The sequence below is a fragment of the Etheostoma cragini genome, chromosome 13 (assembly GCF_013103735.1).
Source record: "Etheostoma cragini isolate CJK2018 chromosome 13, CSU_Ecrag_1.0, whole genome shotgun sequence".
Classification (NCBI taxonomy): domain Eukaryota; kingdom Metazoa; phylum Chordata; class Actinopteri; order Perciformes; family Percidae; genus Etheostoma; species Etheostoma cragini.
The window spans coordinates 15,502,488-15,518,224 of record NC_048419.1 but is presented as its reverse complement, the minus strand read 5'-3'; the positions used below and the strand labels follow the sequence as shown (position 1 = coordinate 15,518,224).

Here is a 15,737-nt window from a genome sequence, read left to right as displayed (position 1 = left end):
TACCCCTTTCCTCCCTTCCAGCCTAGCCTTCCTGAGACTTGTCAAGTCTCCCCGTCTCTTTCCGGGGATCTCAACACTCATGGATCTCAACACATACATACGCACACATTTTATCACAAGGGGGGGAAAAAAGCTCATTGAAACCACCCTGCTCTCACTACAATTGCTTGTAGTGGTTCTACGCTTTCTTAATCATTTCCTCTCCCCTGTTATCTCCTCTTCTTTCTTAGTGTGTCTTCTCTCGTGGCTGAGTGGCAAGCAGGCTTCAGCAGTTGGCTTTCTTTGATTCCAGTTTGGCCTGGTTCAGCCCACTTTGGCCCAGCTGAGGAAAGCAGGGATGTCTCGGACTGGGACGTTGCGGGTCAAAGCTTTGACACGCAGGTTACGGTCATCTGTAAGGAGTACCACTTCCCTTTGGAGCCTCACTATCCCATCTGTGTGTTGGAGGGGGGGAGGGGAGGGGGGAACCGACAATAGTAAGAAATCAATTCCAAAAGACAAAATTAACATTAACCTACATTTTTGCATGTGTGTTAGGAAATATAAACGCTGAATGAATAGCAGTCTATTGTTACATACTTCTCTGACCAGGCATGAAATCTTTTGCCTTGTCTTTGCAGTAGTGGAGGCAGCAGGACAGAATCAAATCATCGTTAGTACCCTGGGGAAAAATAGAAAACTAAGTCACTGAAAAACAGTAAAAACATTTGATGCAAGTAGTAATGTTCCATCAACAGTCAACCACCATTTCCACGCAAAAAACAACAACAAAACAGCCTAATTTAATTTCACATCTGAAACCAAATTACTACCAGGTAATAAAATAAAACAAACAATTTGAGCAACATTCATTTGGGCTCTCACCTGCTGTCCAGAAGTGTCTTCACTGCGGAAGGCAATAGACTCGAGCTGATTTCCTCGGCTTGTCAGGGCCCTGAGGTACGGTTCCTTGGCTTCGAATCCTTTCTCTAGGAAAGCGACTGCCAACCGTGCCTTCTCCTGCACAGCCCGCACATGGGCCGCGCTAACGTTATAGTTGCCTCGAATGCCAGTGCTGCGTCCTCCTGACCCCACTCCTCCACCAAAGTTGTCCTGGCCCTTAGCCAAGCCATCTAACTCTGTAATCACTGAGAGAGAACACACATCACACCATGAGTATACACCAACAAAGATTTTCTGTTTCAACACTAAATGCCAGACACATGGGGCTAGCCCAACAAAGATTGCGAAACGCTGCGACCTGACACCAAAGACACAGTTTTGTGTTAATTGAAAGAAAGAAGGGGTAAAATAGTGCACTTTAAAATGTAACTGAACTTTTTATATATATATATATATATATATATATATATATATATATATATATATATATATATATATATATATATATATATATTCAACTGGTTCAATAAAAGAATGTGGGAAATTATTTCCTTTCACGAGTTATAAATTCAAGAAGCAATTTGTTGTATTTTAGCACAATACTGAAAGCAGTACTGAGTACACCTTAATATCGGTTAAGTTATCGCAAGTAACATCGTCATCGCAATATTCAACCTGTTATCGCATATTGCATGTTTTCCTCACACCGTGCAGCTCTAATTCTTATCATTTTAAAAATTTTACAACACCACAATATAATCCTTCATCCCCATTACTAGAGAGTGTAAATATCCATTAATTTATTTCCTCTTTTCTATATTTCTGTCTTTTACTCTTACCAATGAGTGGCACAACAATGATGTATGTTCCACACTGAAGGAGTCTCTTCAACCCTCCCAAATGATCAATGAATCCATTGGTATCTGGAACCAAAAAGAGAGGCCTCACTTCCAGCTCCAACTGCCCGCCTGTCTGCAGCACCGCCTAGAACACATCAGTTACATTTGATGACATTCAACTCTGCTAACTCTCCTTGATTTGTGATGCTTTGAAAATTCACTTTATATAAAATGTAAGACATACAGATGAATACCTATCACAATTAACTCCCAGATTTGAATACCTATATCATCATCATCCACAACAACAACAACAACAACATTTTCGTCCGTTTTACCTGTATTTTATCCTTGCGCTTCTGTTGCTGTGCCAGTTTGTTGGTTAGGGCGTGGCGTCGCGCCTTCAGCTGTCTGATGTCATTCTCACTGTCTCCCGCCTCCTCTGCCTCCTCTTCTTCTTCTGATGCGGAGAGAGACGAATCTGCCTCGACTATGACATCATCAGCCTGCTACACAGACACAGATTAGACACATTTTCAGCTATTGGAATTCTGCTACTTTCAACAGTGTGTTCTGAACTGCAATAAAGATTCAGTTTATACTGTTGTGTGAAAAGAGTGCAATCAGAAAAGAGGACATATTATTAGAGTCACCTCTTTCTCTGTTAGAGAATCCTGCCTGCTCCTTGTAGCCATTGAGTGGTTAGGTGGACAAGTTGCCACAGAGATGTATTTGCCTCCCTTGAAGGCCAATAGAGGCTCTTCCTGTCCACACAGAGCCTCCAGAAAGTACTTGAGTACAGTCACTCTCTTACAATCTGCTGCTATTGCCTAAGGGAAGAGGACGGGGTATGTGTGAATGAGAACAGGAATAGGACAATAAGGAGTACATTTTGAAAGCTGGCAGTCTACCAGTGACAAAAGGATAATCAATCGAATATTCAGTAATTCCATAAGTATGTACCAGGGCTGCAGTATTTAAATATAAGGAAATACACCTTTACTTTCCACTTACCATGTCAGTGTGTTGGTCTGTGTAACAAGGTTCCTGTGGTGCAGCAAGCAGTGGTACAAAGCCAGCAAGCAGCCGGTCCTCCTTCAATTGTAGCATAGTCAACTCCTCATCTCCCTCCACTTCTTCAGTGTCCACTTTGTACAGCGGTACTTCCTCATGGTCTACACGTGCCAGCACGTTACACAGGTCAGCAAGGCACTGCCAAACATCAGGGCTGCAACTTGATGGAGAAGAAATGCCAAAACTAATGGTGAGGAATATGTAGTTTAAAGAATTACTGTCTGAAAAGAGTTGGTGTTATGTGGTTTATGTACAAGTTACAGTAGAATGAGCAGAACCAACAATAGTATCTTAAAGTGACTATGATCATTTTATTTAAAATTTAGATTTAATTTAAAACATGATGATATGTCAATGTTATGTGCACAACTTGTTTCCACTGACCTCAAGAGGACAAAAAAATCTGTTACGGCAGGTTTAAAGTACTCACTCTATACTGCACGGTGGTGGGTTCCACTGGTCTGGTTGTCCCAACATCCAGTCAGACCAGACCTTGATAGTTGGCAGCAGTTCTCTAAGGTCCAATGGGAAGGCGGAGACCCTCACCATCCCCTCCAGCCCCTCCTCTCCATCTGCCATGGGGACTGGTTCTAAAAAAAAATTTTTTTTTTTTTAAAAATACAACACTTCATAGTAAAACAAACTAAATAGAATTCACAAAATGTTATCAATAAATGTTGCAAATAAAGATGGTTCTTTCAAGATAACAACTCCAAATGAATTAAAAATATACTCATCCCTTTTTACGGTCAAAAATGATGTAATGATCATTTTTAACACCATTCTACTGTTACAAATTAAAACAAAATTTTTGAGGTTTATCCAGACATTTTCAAATAAACTAGCCCATGGTGTTTAGCCATGTAGTCGGACAATAGGGTTTTCTTTAAAAGAAGAGTAGTAGATGATACGAAGAAGACAGCGCTGACTGGATGTTTAAATACACAGTTACTATTTAGCTTTATGAATAATGTCCACCAATGTGCTGTGGGATCGTACTATTGTAATTCTTGTAATTTTACCGTTTGTGTTACCTAGAAGAGAACACCCTAGGATTAATGTTGACCTTAAATTCAAGTGGGCGTAGAACCACAATTTCAATAAAGGCTGCTGATCAAATATTTTTTAAGCTCCCCGTGTTCGTACCTGCAGGAGTATCCCTGAGCAGCTCTGTGCAACGCTGCACCAGTAGTGCGAACATGCCGAGACCCAGGGCAGTGCTTTGCTCTTGTAAAACGGACCTCACTTCTCCTTCTTCACCTGATAAACAGAGACAAGAAATTGAAACAGCAACTATTATCACCTCTGCAATAGCCACTGAAGCTCTTCAAGTTAGTTATAATTACCTGCATCAAAATAGAATTAGCTGTAATAATTTTGCAGTTAAAACACAATGCTTTAAAGCCCTGAAGCAATATTTATTGTTTGTGTGTGTGTGTGTGTGTGTGTGTGTGCTCACCTCTGCTGTGAGCATTGTGTATGGTGAACATGTTGATGGTGATGATCTGCAGCATCTGCGTGCTGCCCAGTAGGGAAGGGCCATGCTGGAGCAGAGTCTTAAACTCCTGCAGAACACGGCTTGCCACTTCAGGGAAGGATTCCATGCTGTATGGGCATGACATACACTTTAATAAAAAACTAATTATTAAAAGGCACACAAAAATAAATAATTCATTCAAACTCATTGTCTATGAACTTAAGAGCTGGAATCCATGAGATCACTCACCCCACTTTAGTGAAAAGCTTTCCATGGGCATGCAGGAAACTCAGAATGAATCTCTTATTTAGCTGGAGAAGAAAGAGAAGGCATAAAGAAAAGTATTACTAAGCATTTATTAATTTGTGCAACACATTTATTTAGCTGCAAGCTAAGCTACTGAAGCAGAAATGAGCAAAGAGGATAAACACATAGATGTCTCTTCCAACAGTATACACTAATGAATAGTGAAGAGAAGCAAGGTACCGACCAAACAGATGTGTTAAAAGTAAAGAACTTAAAATAGTTATGGCACAAAGCTACTTCTTGCATTTTCGTAGTATATTTAAAACTACTTAGTTTAATCACTGGAACGGCTATACAGCATGTCAAAAACTGGTGCCTTCTAAAACGTGCAGCAAACAAATGGATATCCAAAATTCCATATAAACACATGAGAAAATAGCCTGCTCCACTTAATAAATAAATGGTTAATTATTATACAAAAACAAAACAAAAAGGGCCAAATAACAAAAAATGAAAGATGGGTTTAAGAGAGAGTAATTGTAACAGTGATTAAAAGAAAACATTATTAAGACAGAAGTAGACAATAAACTCTCTATAAAACAGTGTGTGAGACATCTGCCAGCACTAGTGTTTAAGTGTTAAAAACATCAAAAACACCTGTTAGAAATATGCAAAGGGACCAGTGTCTTTGAGTGCATACACCTAAAACAGCATATGACGTATGAGAGTCTATAGTCTATGCATGGGAATGGATCTTACATCACTAGCGCTGAGACTGCCTAGCTCTCCATCCTTTTCAGAGTCTCTGCTTGATTCACGACCTCCTCTCTGTGACGATGGGGTTGCCGCTTGTCCACTGGGACGAATCCAAATCTCCACACGTGCGCCATCATCCCCTCTTCCTCTTCCTCTTACTGCTGGGCCCCTGGAGCCGCCTTCATGCTCCTGCCTCCGCCTTTGCTCAAGCTGCTCCGTCTACAAAAACAAAGTTTGTAAACAAGAAGCACTTTTGCCGCTAAAAGTTTTTACTCCGGAAAAACAAAAAGGTAAATTATATGGCACAAGTTAATGACTGAAGTTTGTGTCTGACCTTACGCTTAGCCTCCTCAAACAGGCTCATCAGGCTTTCCTTTGCAGTCAGGATGGGGTTGGAAGCTGCCAAGCTGCGCATGTAATAATACACAGCATCCAACTTCCGCTTCTGTAAGTTATGGAGGTGGAAAGGGAGTAAGAGGAGGAAGGTATACTACAAAAGGACCCACACTGGGTGGGTGCAAACAGACCATTAAAAACAAATACACACACACAAAAAATTAAGGTACTCAACTATAGTTATCTAATTCTTAAATATCCAACTCTCAAACTTTCCCACTTACTGTATAGACTGCCAGCAGGGCCAGCTGGTTATATGGTCGTCCATTTTTGGGGGCAATCTGCTGGGCTTTCAGGTACCAGCTACGGAACAATGGAGATTGTGTAGTTATGATATACTGTCACAGAAACTTTCTTGGAAGTTGTATCCTTTTAAAAATGGCTGCTTCTACTTTAATTTATAAGGTATTCATCTAATCGGTCATATACAGCTAGGAAAGAACATTACTCTAATTTGGTACAAAGTCTATTGCAGGTGGCATCACAGAAAAGAAGGTTTTTTTAAGCAGTCAAAAGTATCAGTAAGTATGAAGTATCTTCAAAAATAAATCAGGACTAATTAAAAATTGGTTGTCTGGGAGAAATTAAATAAGTGTTAAAACTGCCCCACGATGTCCTGACACTAGTCCAAGAGTGACCAGAGTCTGACATAGTAGCCACCTTACTCGGGTCAAAACCAAATGGTAAATAATATACATTCCGTGCTCTTGAACGTGTTAAATACGTTTCACAATACCTAGAGAATGCTTGAATTCCAGCCTACCTGCGAGCCTTGCCGTAGTTGGCCGAGTCACTGGCTTGTTCACGGTAACGTGCTATATCTCCCTGACAAATCATGCAGCGCTGAGCACTTATAAGTGCATACTTCACCTTAAAAAGACAAACAAGAGAAAAAACATTTTCAGAGTTTCTAATTGTATTTTTATTGCCCAATTTAGGCAGTTACATTGTAAAAATACTCAATTTTAAGATGCATTCCTTGATAAATCTTTGAACAGATGTTAAGTACACACACACAGAGACTAAAAGAAGTTTTGCTTTACCGTTTTGCGTAATGGCCGAGCCCTGATAGCCATGCCATCCATGTAATCCTCTAACTTAAACTGGTACACTGTCTGCAGCTTCTGAAGCAGCGCATTAAAGAATAATGCCCCCTGTAAAACACAGATACAAAGGAAAAGTGAAGTAACATATTTAATGTATTGTCTACAAGCTGTCCCCATATTCAAAAACATATAAAAGCGTAACAAATTATGAATTTATTGTGGCCCATTATCCCTAAAAGAAATTAAAGCCGTAACATGGTTTTGGACACACATATTTTCAAGATTCTTAGTCAACATTCAAATACACTGGGTACATTGTCTAATGCAATACTAATTTTGGGTATAGTGATCCCACTGCTTAGCCAAACACAAAGCAGAGGCATAACTGTATATCCAAGTGCCCAGAGACAAGCCTTTGTTTTGATGTATCATCAAGCAATATTATGAATCCTGCAACGTCTGAGTCTGAATTTCCCATACATTCCTTACCTCATCAAGCAGTGTAAGAAGCAAGTTCCTGATATGATGGGTGTTGTCATACGTCGGGTCTTTGAGTAGCTGCCGGAAGTGCTCTATGACCTGGTAAAAGACATTCTTCCACAAAGCCTGATCCACATTCTGTGAATCTGAGAAGTCAATGTCTGTCAGGATGACCTGCTCATATAGCCCCAAAAGGTCAGCTCTAGAAAACAGAAAGGGCACAACAGGACAGGACTGTACTAATTCAGTTATGTTGAGGGCATCTGGCAGCCAAACAAGTAGTCCAAGACATAAAAATAAAACAAACCAAACACACAGAAAAATGCTACTAACACACATCTTAACCCAAATCCTCACCTGAGCTGGGCCATGCGATCCAGTCCATCGGCACTTACTCTGTCTCTGGACAGCAGATTACTGAGCTGGAGCTCCTGTGCATCTGCAGCCTTGAGCATCCTTCCCAGCTCCCCTCTGGCTTGTTGCTCCATCTCTTCAAATGTCAAATTACCTCCTGCACCAGGCTGGGAATAACCTGCTCCCCTGTAACTCCCACAGAACTGAACCACACCAGGGCCTGGGTATATACCATTAGGGGGAGCCATTTGGTAGGGCCCCATTTGATAAGGATACGGACAACGCTGACTAGTGGGGTTGCCGGGACTATGTGGGTTGTTGGTGGGCATGGGGTGGCCGTAGGGGTTGTCGGAGTTTTGGAATTTGTAGTAGGCCATGGCGGCAACCTTCTGGGATCGAAAATGCTCACCCTGCGGGACTGGAGGACTGCATGCTATCTCTTCGTCTGTGTCCAGAAAGTGAAGTTGTCCATATCCCGTCCCTGTCTGAAGATATATAGGCTGTTGGAGAGATGAATGCTGTGAGGATTGGGTGCTGGTAAGAGCAGGTTTCTGGTCGGGGTTATTTGGATCCCAGAGTCGTCTAACGCCTCCTCCTCTGCCTCCTCTACTCCTGACAGCTCCTCCTACCCTAATTCCACCAAAAAGAAGCCTTTGCCCAACCTCAGGTGAATTGGAGATGTCTGTGCAGGCCGGAAGCACCAGGATACCTCCACCCCTGCCACGAGGAACCAAACCTGGCTTGTGATGTTCTGGCAGACCACTATGTGACCCGATACCAGACTGTTTTTCTAGAGAAACCCTTAAGATTCCCCGACCTCCTCCTTTGTTTCCCTTGGGTCTGTTCTTTTCTTCTCTCCGCCTTTCTGCACTTAGTTCCCCACTTCTTCTCCTCCTCCTTCTATATTCTGCTATGTCACTCATCTCACTCCCTTCCATTGATTCTGTAGATGATTCCCCATTGGTTGTCCAGCTTTGTAAGTGACTCCTTCGTTCTTCTCCACTATTAGCCTTCCCCTCTTTGTTATTGTGCTTTGGCTGCAGGCGTGGCCACTTGGTACTCTCCACATCCACCCCTATTCCAGGACCATCCAGGCTGGTCACACTGCTGGTTGAGCTACTACTGCAAGTTCGATTCCGCGAGCGCCGAATATCTGATTTGGAATAGCGTTTTGAGATTGGTGCTGTGATGTTTGCATTAGATTTGTTTTTATCACCTCTTTCTACAGCCCCGTCAGCTTCTCTTTCTGTCTTAGCATCTTTCTCAGTACCTCTGGGCCGGTGGTTGTTGTCTCCTCTTCTACTTTCTCTGCGATTTTCTTTTCCTATGCTTTGGTGTGTCGCTCCCGGCTGACCTGGTTTGTTGTCCCTATCTGCTTCTGTTTGCCTCCTTTCTCTTTCCTTCTCCACTTTTGCTGGGTCACTCTTTCCTCCACCAACTGCTTCATCTTCTCTTCTGGAATCCTGATTCTTCTCTTTTTCCTTCTCTCCTCCCCTTTTCCTGCAGTTTCCCTTTTCTCGCTTCTCTACCTTTTCGTCCTCCTCTTTTGTTCCTTCTTCTTGGCCTCTCCTGTCCTCGTCGGTTGTTACCCATCTCATGCAACCTACCTCTTCAACGGCTTTGCCTTCAAATCCCACTTTACCCTTTTCCTTTACACTGAGTTTTTCTACTTTGCTAGTAATTTTGTCCATTGACGCATCAGACGGTAATGTTTTTTTTTCCACATCTTTGCTTCCTTGCTTTCTGCTTGCCTCGCTGGATTTAGACAATTTTAATTTTTCCTGTGTACCTTTTACTTCTTTAATTTTCCCTCCTTGCTTCTGTATAAATGATTTTTTGGTTTGCTCCCTGTCCCCTGCACTTATCTGGGATTCTGGCTCAGTTTTCTGCTTATTCTCCCTAGGGGGAGGCTTGTCCTGCTCTTTTCCAACTCCAGATTCCTTTCCCTGGATGCCCCTCCGGCTTCCAGGTTGATACAATTCTCTGTCTGGTTTGCGGGCTTTCCGTGTTGGCTTAGCAGCTCCAGCAGGTTCCTGGTCATCTCTGTCATTTTCAACAAAGACTTTCTCTTGATTTGCTTCTGATTTAGATTGCGAGTGGCTGCCTTTTCTACAGTTCTGAGTGTTACTTCCATCCCCTCGCATTCTGTCTTCATCTCTTTTGTCAGCGTTTGCCCCACCATATGTACACCCTTGTCTCTCTAAAACTTTTTCAGAGACACCCTTTTCCTCACTCTGTGATGGTTGGTCATGTTCATGTGAATCAGCAGCCTGGAGATCACTTTGACCAGTGTTTCCCTCCTCACTGTCTCTGTGACACCGTCCATGACCAGCTACCGTCTGGTAGCGCTGAAGTTCAGGATGCTTTCCGTCACGCTTCCTATGCTGCTTGTGTATTGGATGCTCCTGTTGCTCCTCTGCAGAATGAAAAACACAGAAAGAAAGTAGATGGAGCATGGGTATTAAAGAATAAGGTCAACATTTTCTGCTTCTGCCTTGTCAAAAGATCCCATGAAAAACGCCTCAGACTGTCTCTCAGTACTTTCTGACTTTTCTAACCTGTTTCTCTATGAACATAAATCTATAAAAAATAGTTTAAAAATACATAGCTTGACATGATCAGCTGGGCCCTGTAGTTTCTTATCAAACATCGCTTAAACAATGCATTTGTTGCTGGAAACTATTTTCAGCTGTGATTAATATGCATTTGCTGCTCTAGTAAGTATTGAAGGCAGCAGAAAGGTGCATGTTGGACTGACTCAAAATAAATTAGTCCCTGTGTTCATCAAACAGAAACCAGTCAAAAAGTGCAATGAAATGTGTAATTACCGTCTTCTTCTTTATTATAGCACCAGAATATAGTGGGTTTCGTTGACAATAAAAAAAAAAAAAACTAAACAATATCGATAACAACAACTGAAGTTCTGCATGTTTGGGACGCAGTCTGGGGAGATAAATAATAATAAGAGCCTAAGGGGAATGTGTGAATATTTACACAATAGTGCTACCCCACTAAACATTGCACAAATTAACATGAAAAATATGGCATCTGTTCACAGAAATAACTAGCTACAGTTAATGTCCGAAAGCCTTTCCTGTTTGGAATTGTGAAAAAGTTCACATAGGAATCTGCAGCTACAAATAAACTTTGACGGAAAAATGGGTAATGTTGGTTGGCGTCAGCTAATTTTCCAACGTCAACGTTAACTAGCTAAGAAAGATTACAAAGTTCGATTAATTTGGTCGTAACCATGGGTGTAGCTAGCTAAAACGTTAATGAGGACGTTAACACCATTTGACGTTTCATTTAGCGTAGCGGACACAGTTCTGCTACTAATGTACATAATGTATAAATAATAACTATAAAGAAATGTACGAATATGGGCAACAGTGGTTAAATCGTAAAAATAGCCGCACATAAATTATCTGGTGTCGTTATGGTTGAGGAAGGCGTTTAAAACAGACTGCGCGGGACAAATAATGGACAGGCAGACAGCAGCTAGCTAGCTAGCTAGCTAACAACATTAACGTTAGCTGGTTACAAACTTAGCAACTCAATAGGCTACTTTCATCTAACTTGGAAACTTCTTCGCTTCAATTTATCGATTTTTTCCACAAATGTATTCCTTCCAAGTATCTACTTTACTTCCTCTCACCTTTCTGCCAGTAAGTAATATTGACTGAATTCGACGCTTCAGCTCGGAGTTCCGCAGCTGAGATTCGCACTCTGTCCAGTTCGTTCGCCATCTTTTGCTCTCTAAAAACAAATACAACAAGTAAGTATGGTGGCCCAGCTGGATCAAACATATTGTGACAACGCTGCAAAGGTAGGTGGGAAATGTAGTACCGTCCAGTTTAAACTGTGCACACGGTTTATAAATCCGTTTCAGATCCAGGTAAAAGTAGCAGACTATTTCACGATGAATAATTCAAATGAGTAAAAGTCCTGCATTTGAGATTGTTTTTTATTGTAGCACTACACAACAAAGCACAATCTCCATCGTGTTAAATAGGCCAACAGTTTTATCTAACTTTATCTTACTACTATAGTGATAATACTACTATACTATTTAATAGTAGTAGCAATAATTGAACTTTTTAGGCCAAAAAAAGAACAAAAAGTCCTCATAGTCTTATATAGAATAACTACTTACAACTACTTAATATGTTTTAGGCTACTCTTAGCTAAATTTATATTGACTCTTATTTTAACGTTATCTTAAAAATGAATTTGCTGCCAGAAATACCTTTATTTCTTTATTTTATAGAGAGCATAATAGGGACATATTACCATATGCATATACTTTGTAAATAAATAAAATGAATCTTAATTAACAATTTTTGTTACAATTTCACCAAATGTATGTCAGTTTAAAATGTGTAGTTATGTAATCCTTATGTAGGCCTTGACCTACATGTGTGAGGCCTGTTGGAAGGCGTTTAAAGGTCCACACATAAAGACACAGACAACCCTTGGTATCCTTCATGTACACCCTCAATTCCAAACAATAGCCACTAGATGTCAGGATTTATTACTTATTCCCATTTTTAGCTCAACTGTCCTATCCCTTTGGACTGGCCCAACATCAAACTTTCTCCCATCTACTTTTGTTATCCACGTAAGTAGACTTAATCATGTGAATAAAGGGCAATATCTCCTTCTTGTCATATCTTTTCTCTCATGTCTTCCACTCATGACTTTGATGTGAACTGACCAATTGCAAGGAGAGGGATTATGAGACTCCAGAAACAGGGGACAGAAACATATGACTGGGTAGTGCGTGTTTGTGTGTTGCTGACATCATCAGTGTGGCTGATGCTAGAGTAAACAGCTTCATTTCCCTAGCAACACCAAATTAAAGGGACAGAATATCATGTCCTTCCTATTAATCTATAAATCTCCCACACACTATTCTTCATCCAGAGCCAAACCGCTTCTTTTTACATACAGGCTACTATATCATGTCAGTTAATAATTCATCCAAATTGCTGTATGGCTCAATTCTTTGGCATAGTAATCAGATATGTATACTATACGATATGTAAGATACTTCTTACAGTAGTAGAATTTACTTTGGTCTAACCCAACTTCTTTAGCTTTTAAACAGATTTTTTTTATCTTCTATTTATTACATTTTCTGTACATTTCAAAATGTTTTTACAAGATTTGATTTTACTCATGATATTGTTTTATTTCATTATCGTTATCAAATTTCATATTTCATGCAAAGCACTTACAATACAAACTTAAATAAAGATATATTGATCATGATTATTATAATTATCCAACTCTCTCCATTTTCATTTTATAATGATAATAGTAATAATAATAATTATTATTATTATTTTTAATATTATTAGTATTAATATAGGGTCTAAAGCCATATTGTGTTTGAATGCAGAATGCTGTTTTGATGCTAGTATTGTCTCTTGATTAAGTGCACTGGCACACCAGGGGTTGAACAATGTTTCGTGTCTGCAGTGGAGAGGTGTGAGAGAGGGAGGGGGGGGGGGGGGCTGCCGGAAGTGGTGGGCGTGTTTCCCATTGTGTGCATGAGTCTGCAAGTGTGTGTGCCTCTGTGTATGTGTGCAGAGTTCTGATTGTCAGTGCTGCACCACAGTGCAGGTGGAGCAATGCAGGATGATAAGAGACACAGAGAGAAGGCAGGGAGGTACGGATGGAGGGAGACAGAGAGAAAGAGGAAGCAAGGGAGAGAGTTAAGGAGGCATGATGCAGGAGGAGAGAACAGGAGGAAGAGAGACGGAATACAGATGAGAAAAGCGTGGGGAAGTAGGGAGTTTTTGCAGATGAATTTCTGACGCCAGGTGGTTTCTCCAGACCAATCATATCTCCATGTCTCCTGCCCCCATCTCATCTTCTTTGTCTCTGTCTGTCTATCTCTCTCTGTCTTCCCCCACTGGGACACCGGGAGGTGGGAGGAGATGACTTTTAGCGTAGACTGGAGTGGAGGAGGAGGAGGACTGATGGGGTTATACAGTCAGCGGAGATAGGTGGAGACAAGAGTGGGACATTGTGGTTGAGGACGGAAAAAAATGAAAATGCTGGGGTCGAAAAACGAGTGATGAATAAAAGAGAATGGAAATGGCAGTGAGTTAAAAGTAAGAGGACGGAACTGGGATTCACGTAAGGGTAGGACAGACAGACAGAAAGACAGAGAAAGAGAGACTGAGGCCAGAGACTTGTGTGACGCATATTTGCTGGCACTAGATATTTGGAGTATATCCATTTCAACTGTTTTTTTATGTATAATTCACAAAAAGAAATTGAGGGAGTGACAGGGGAGGAATGAGCAAAAATGGCAATTTGAGATAGAATACATAGAGTGATGTGTCAGAGCAGAGGAGCCAAACAGAAAATAGAAAATTTAAAACAGGAAGCATTTGACTGTATTTCATGACCTCATTCAATAAAAGTTTTATTAAAAACATTAATCAAAGACCAAAACTATATTTCCATACTCCTGTCTATGTTGTGAACTAACAACACCAGCCCTTAATATACCTTTTAAAGTAACTTCAGGGGTGTTTAAATCATCATATTCCACAGTGTCTATTCAGTATTCAGTATATACAGTATTCTGTTTTAGCTTTTTCAAACCCTTCATTGAAGCGAAGTGACGATTTTCAAACCCCAAATGTTTTTAATGGGTGCTCTCTTCCATCAAATACAAATATTTGTAATGCTGCACATTCTGCTAAAATTCAACCTGACACATTTGGTATCTCCTGAAACTTTGGTTTGGATCTTAAAGTTTTGTGCATTTGAACAATGCTTGACTGCACTAAAGAATTCTGGATACAAGAGTAGCATCCAGTGTTAGGGTTCCAATTTGGAACCGTGTTAGACCGGCTGACATGAGACCATACAGGCTTTTAACAGAATGTTTTTAATATAGTTTTCATGGACAGGGACCCAGTACATTGAAACTGATTGCACAGAATACGTTTGTAATGACTGGCACACAGGTCATTGCGTTTACACCAGTCGTGACAGCAATGCTGGTATTGTTTTCACCTTGTGAGTGTGTGTGTAATCATGGCAAAATGTGGTCTAGAGACACTGACTGTAGCAGGAACTACATAGCGGATTTCAGCGGATTTTTAGCGTCACAACTGTGCAGGATGCAATCACAAAACTTTACAGGCCTGGTTTGAAGATAGGTGTGGTCAAAGCAAGTGTGCCAGAAGTAGATGATGGAAAGTAAAGAAGGGGACAATGGCCCCCCACTTCACTGATGTGATCCCATTGCAAGATTGTAGTTTTTACAGCTGATTTTAAGAGATAAACTTACAGGGAAACTCCTACTTTATATTTAGGCTATGCATATGCAGTATACACAATATTGGGACAGTGCAAAGGATTTGACACATAACTAAACACACATATGCTACTTAAAAAATCCTGATGATATGCAGTGAATATTCCAATGATCCGCATGCTAAACAGACTGCCCACGCTTGAACACACACACACACACACAAACACACACACACACACACACACACACACACACACAGCTGGCATTGCACGTTAATTACATTCAGCATATGACTTTGGCCTAATGTTGTGAAGTTTTGTGTGAGTCACTGTTGGAGTTCCAGCAGATGAGACGAGACAGCATAGGACTTTGCAAAAGGACAGGCAATGGTGGCATCCTTTGCCCCAGATGCTCTGCAAATCTAATGAAATCATGGGATTAATCTTGTCATGTGCATCTCAGGTAAGTTAATTTTGTTGGAGCCATTTAAATGGCTCCAGAGGCTGAGCAACACATGTCACTGATGAAGTAAATGTGACATTACACACATATTTTGTCCTTCCATTAAAAAAACACACATATTTAAAGTTTTTGAGTAGAAATGGATTCACAATATCTGTCTCTGCCTAGGTGTGTGTGTGTGTTTGAATGTCGAGATGCTGCTGTGTGTGAATGTGGGTTTGCGAGCTCACAAATCTTGCAGACCAGAAGAGCACAGAGACATTGGCGGTAACGATGCGGGGGCGAGAGGGGTTTCACTAATAAACGCCCACTCTTTCCAAACCTCCGTCTCCCTCTGACACACTACCACCGAACACACTCCTCCTCCCCTGCTCTTCTTTGACAGAATCCTCATTAAGGGCACGTTTGGCAGCACAGTCCTCCTCCTCCTCCTCCTCCTCCTCCTC

The 15,737-nt window shown here is 41.0% G+C and overlaps 1 protein-coding gene across 1 annotated transcript; it reads right to left on the bottom strand.

Moving 5' to 3' along the window:
- On the bottom strand, positions 1–11,349 carry smg6 (SMG6 nonsense mediated mRNA decay factor). The gene is made up of 19 exons (XM_034890348.1): positions 11,206–11,349; positions 7,554–9,966; positions 7,206–7,398; positions 6,714–6,824; positions 6,434–6,540; positions 5,895–5,973; positions 5,609–5,719; positions 5,278–5,493; positions 4,522–4,583; positions 4,255–4,400; positions 3,942–4,055; positions 3,226–3,385; positions 2,736–2,955; positions 2,375–2,551; positions 2,060–2,227; positions 1,722–1,866; positions 865–1,127; positions 580–661; positions 1–434 (listed from the first exon to the last, which is right to left on the bottom strand). Exons 1-19 carry the CDS (start codon positions 11,294–11,296, stop codon positions 304–306), a joined length of 4,989 nt encoding a protein of 1,662 aa, XP_034746239.1. The 5' UTR covers positions 11,297–11,349; the 3' UTR covers positions 1–303.
- Between the last annotated feature and the right edge of the window lie 4,388 nt (positions 11,350–15,737).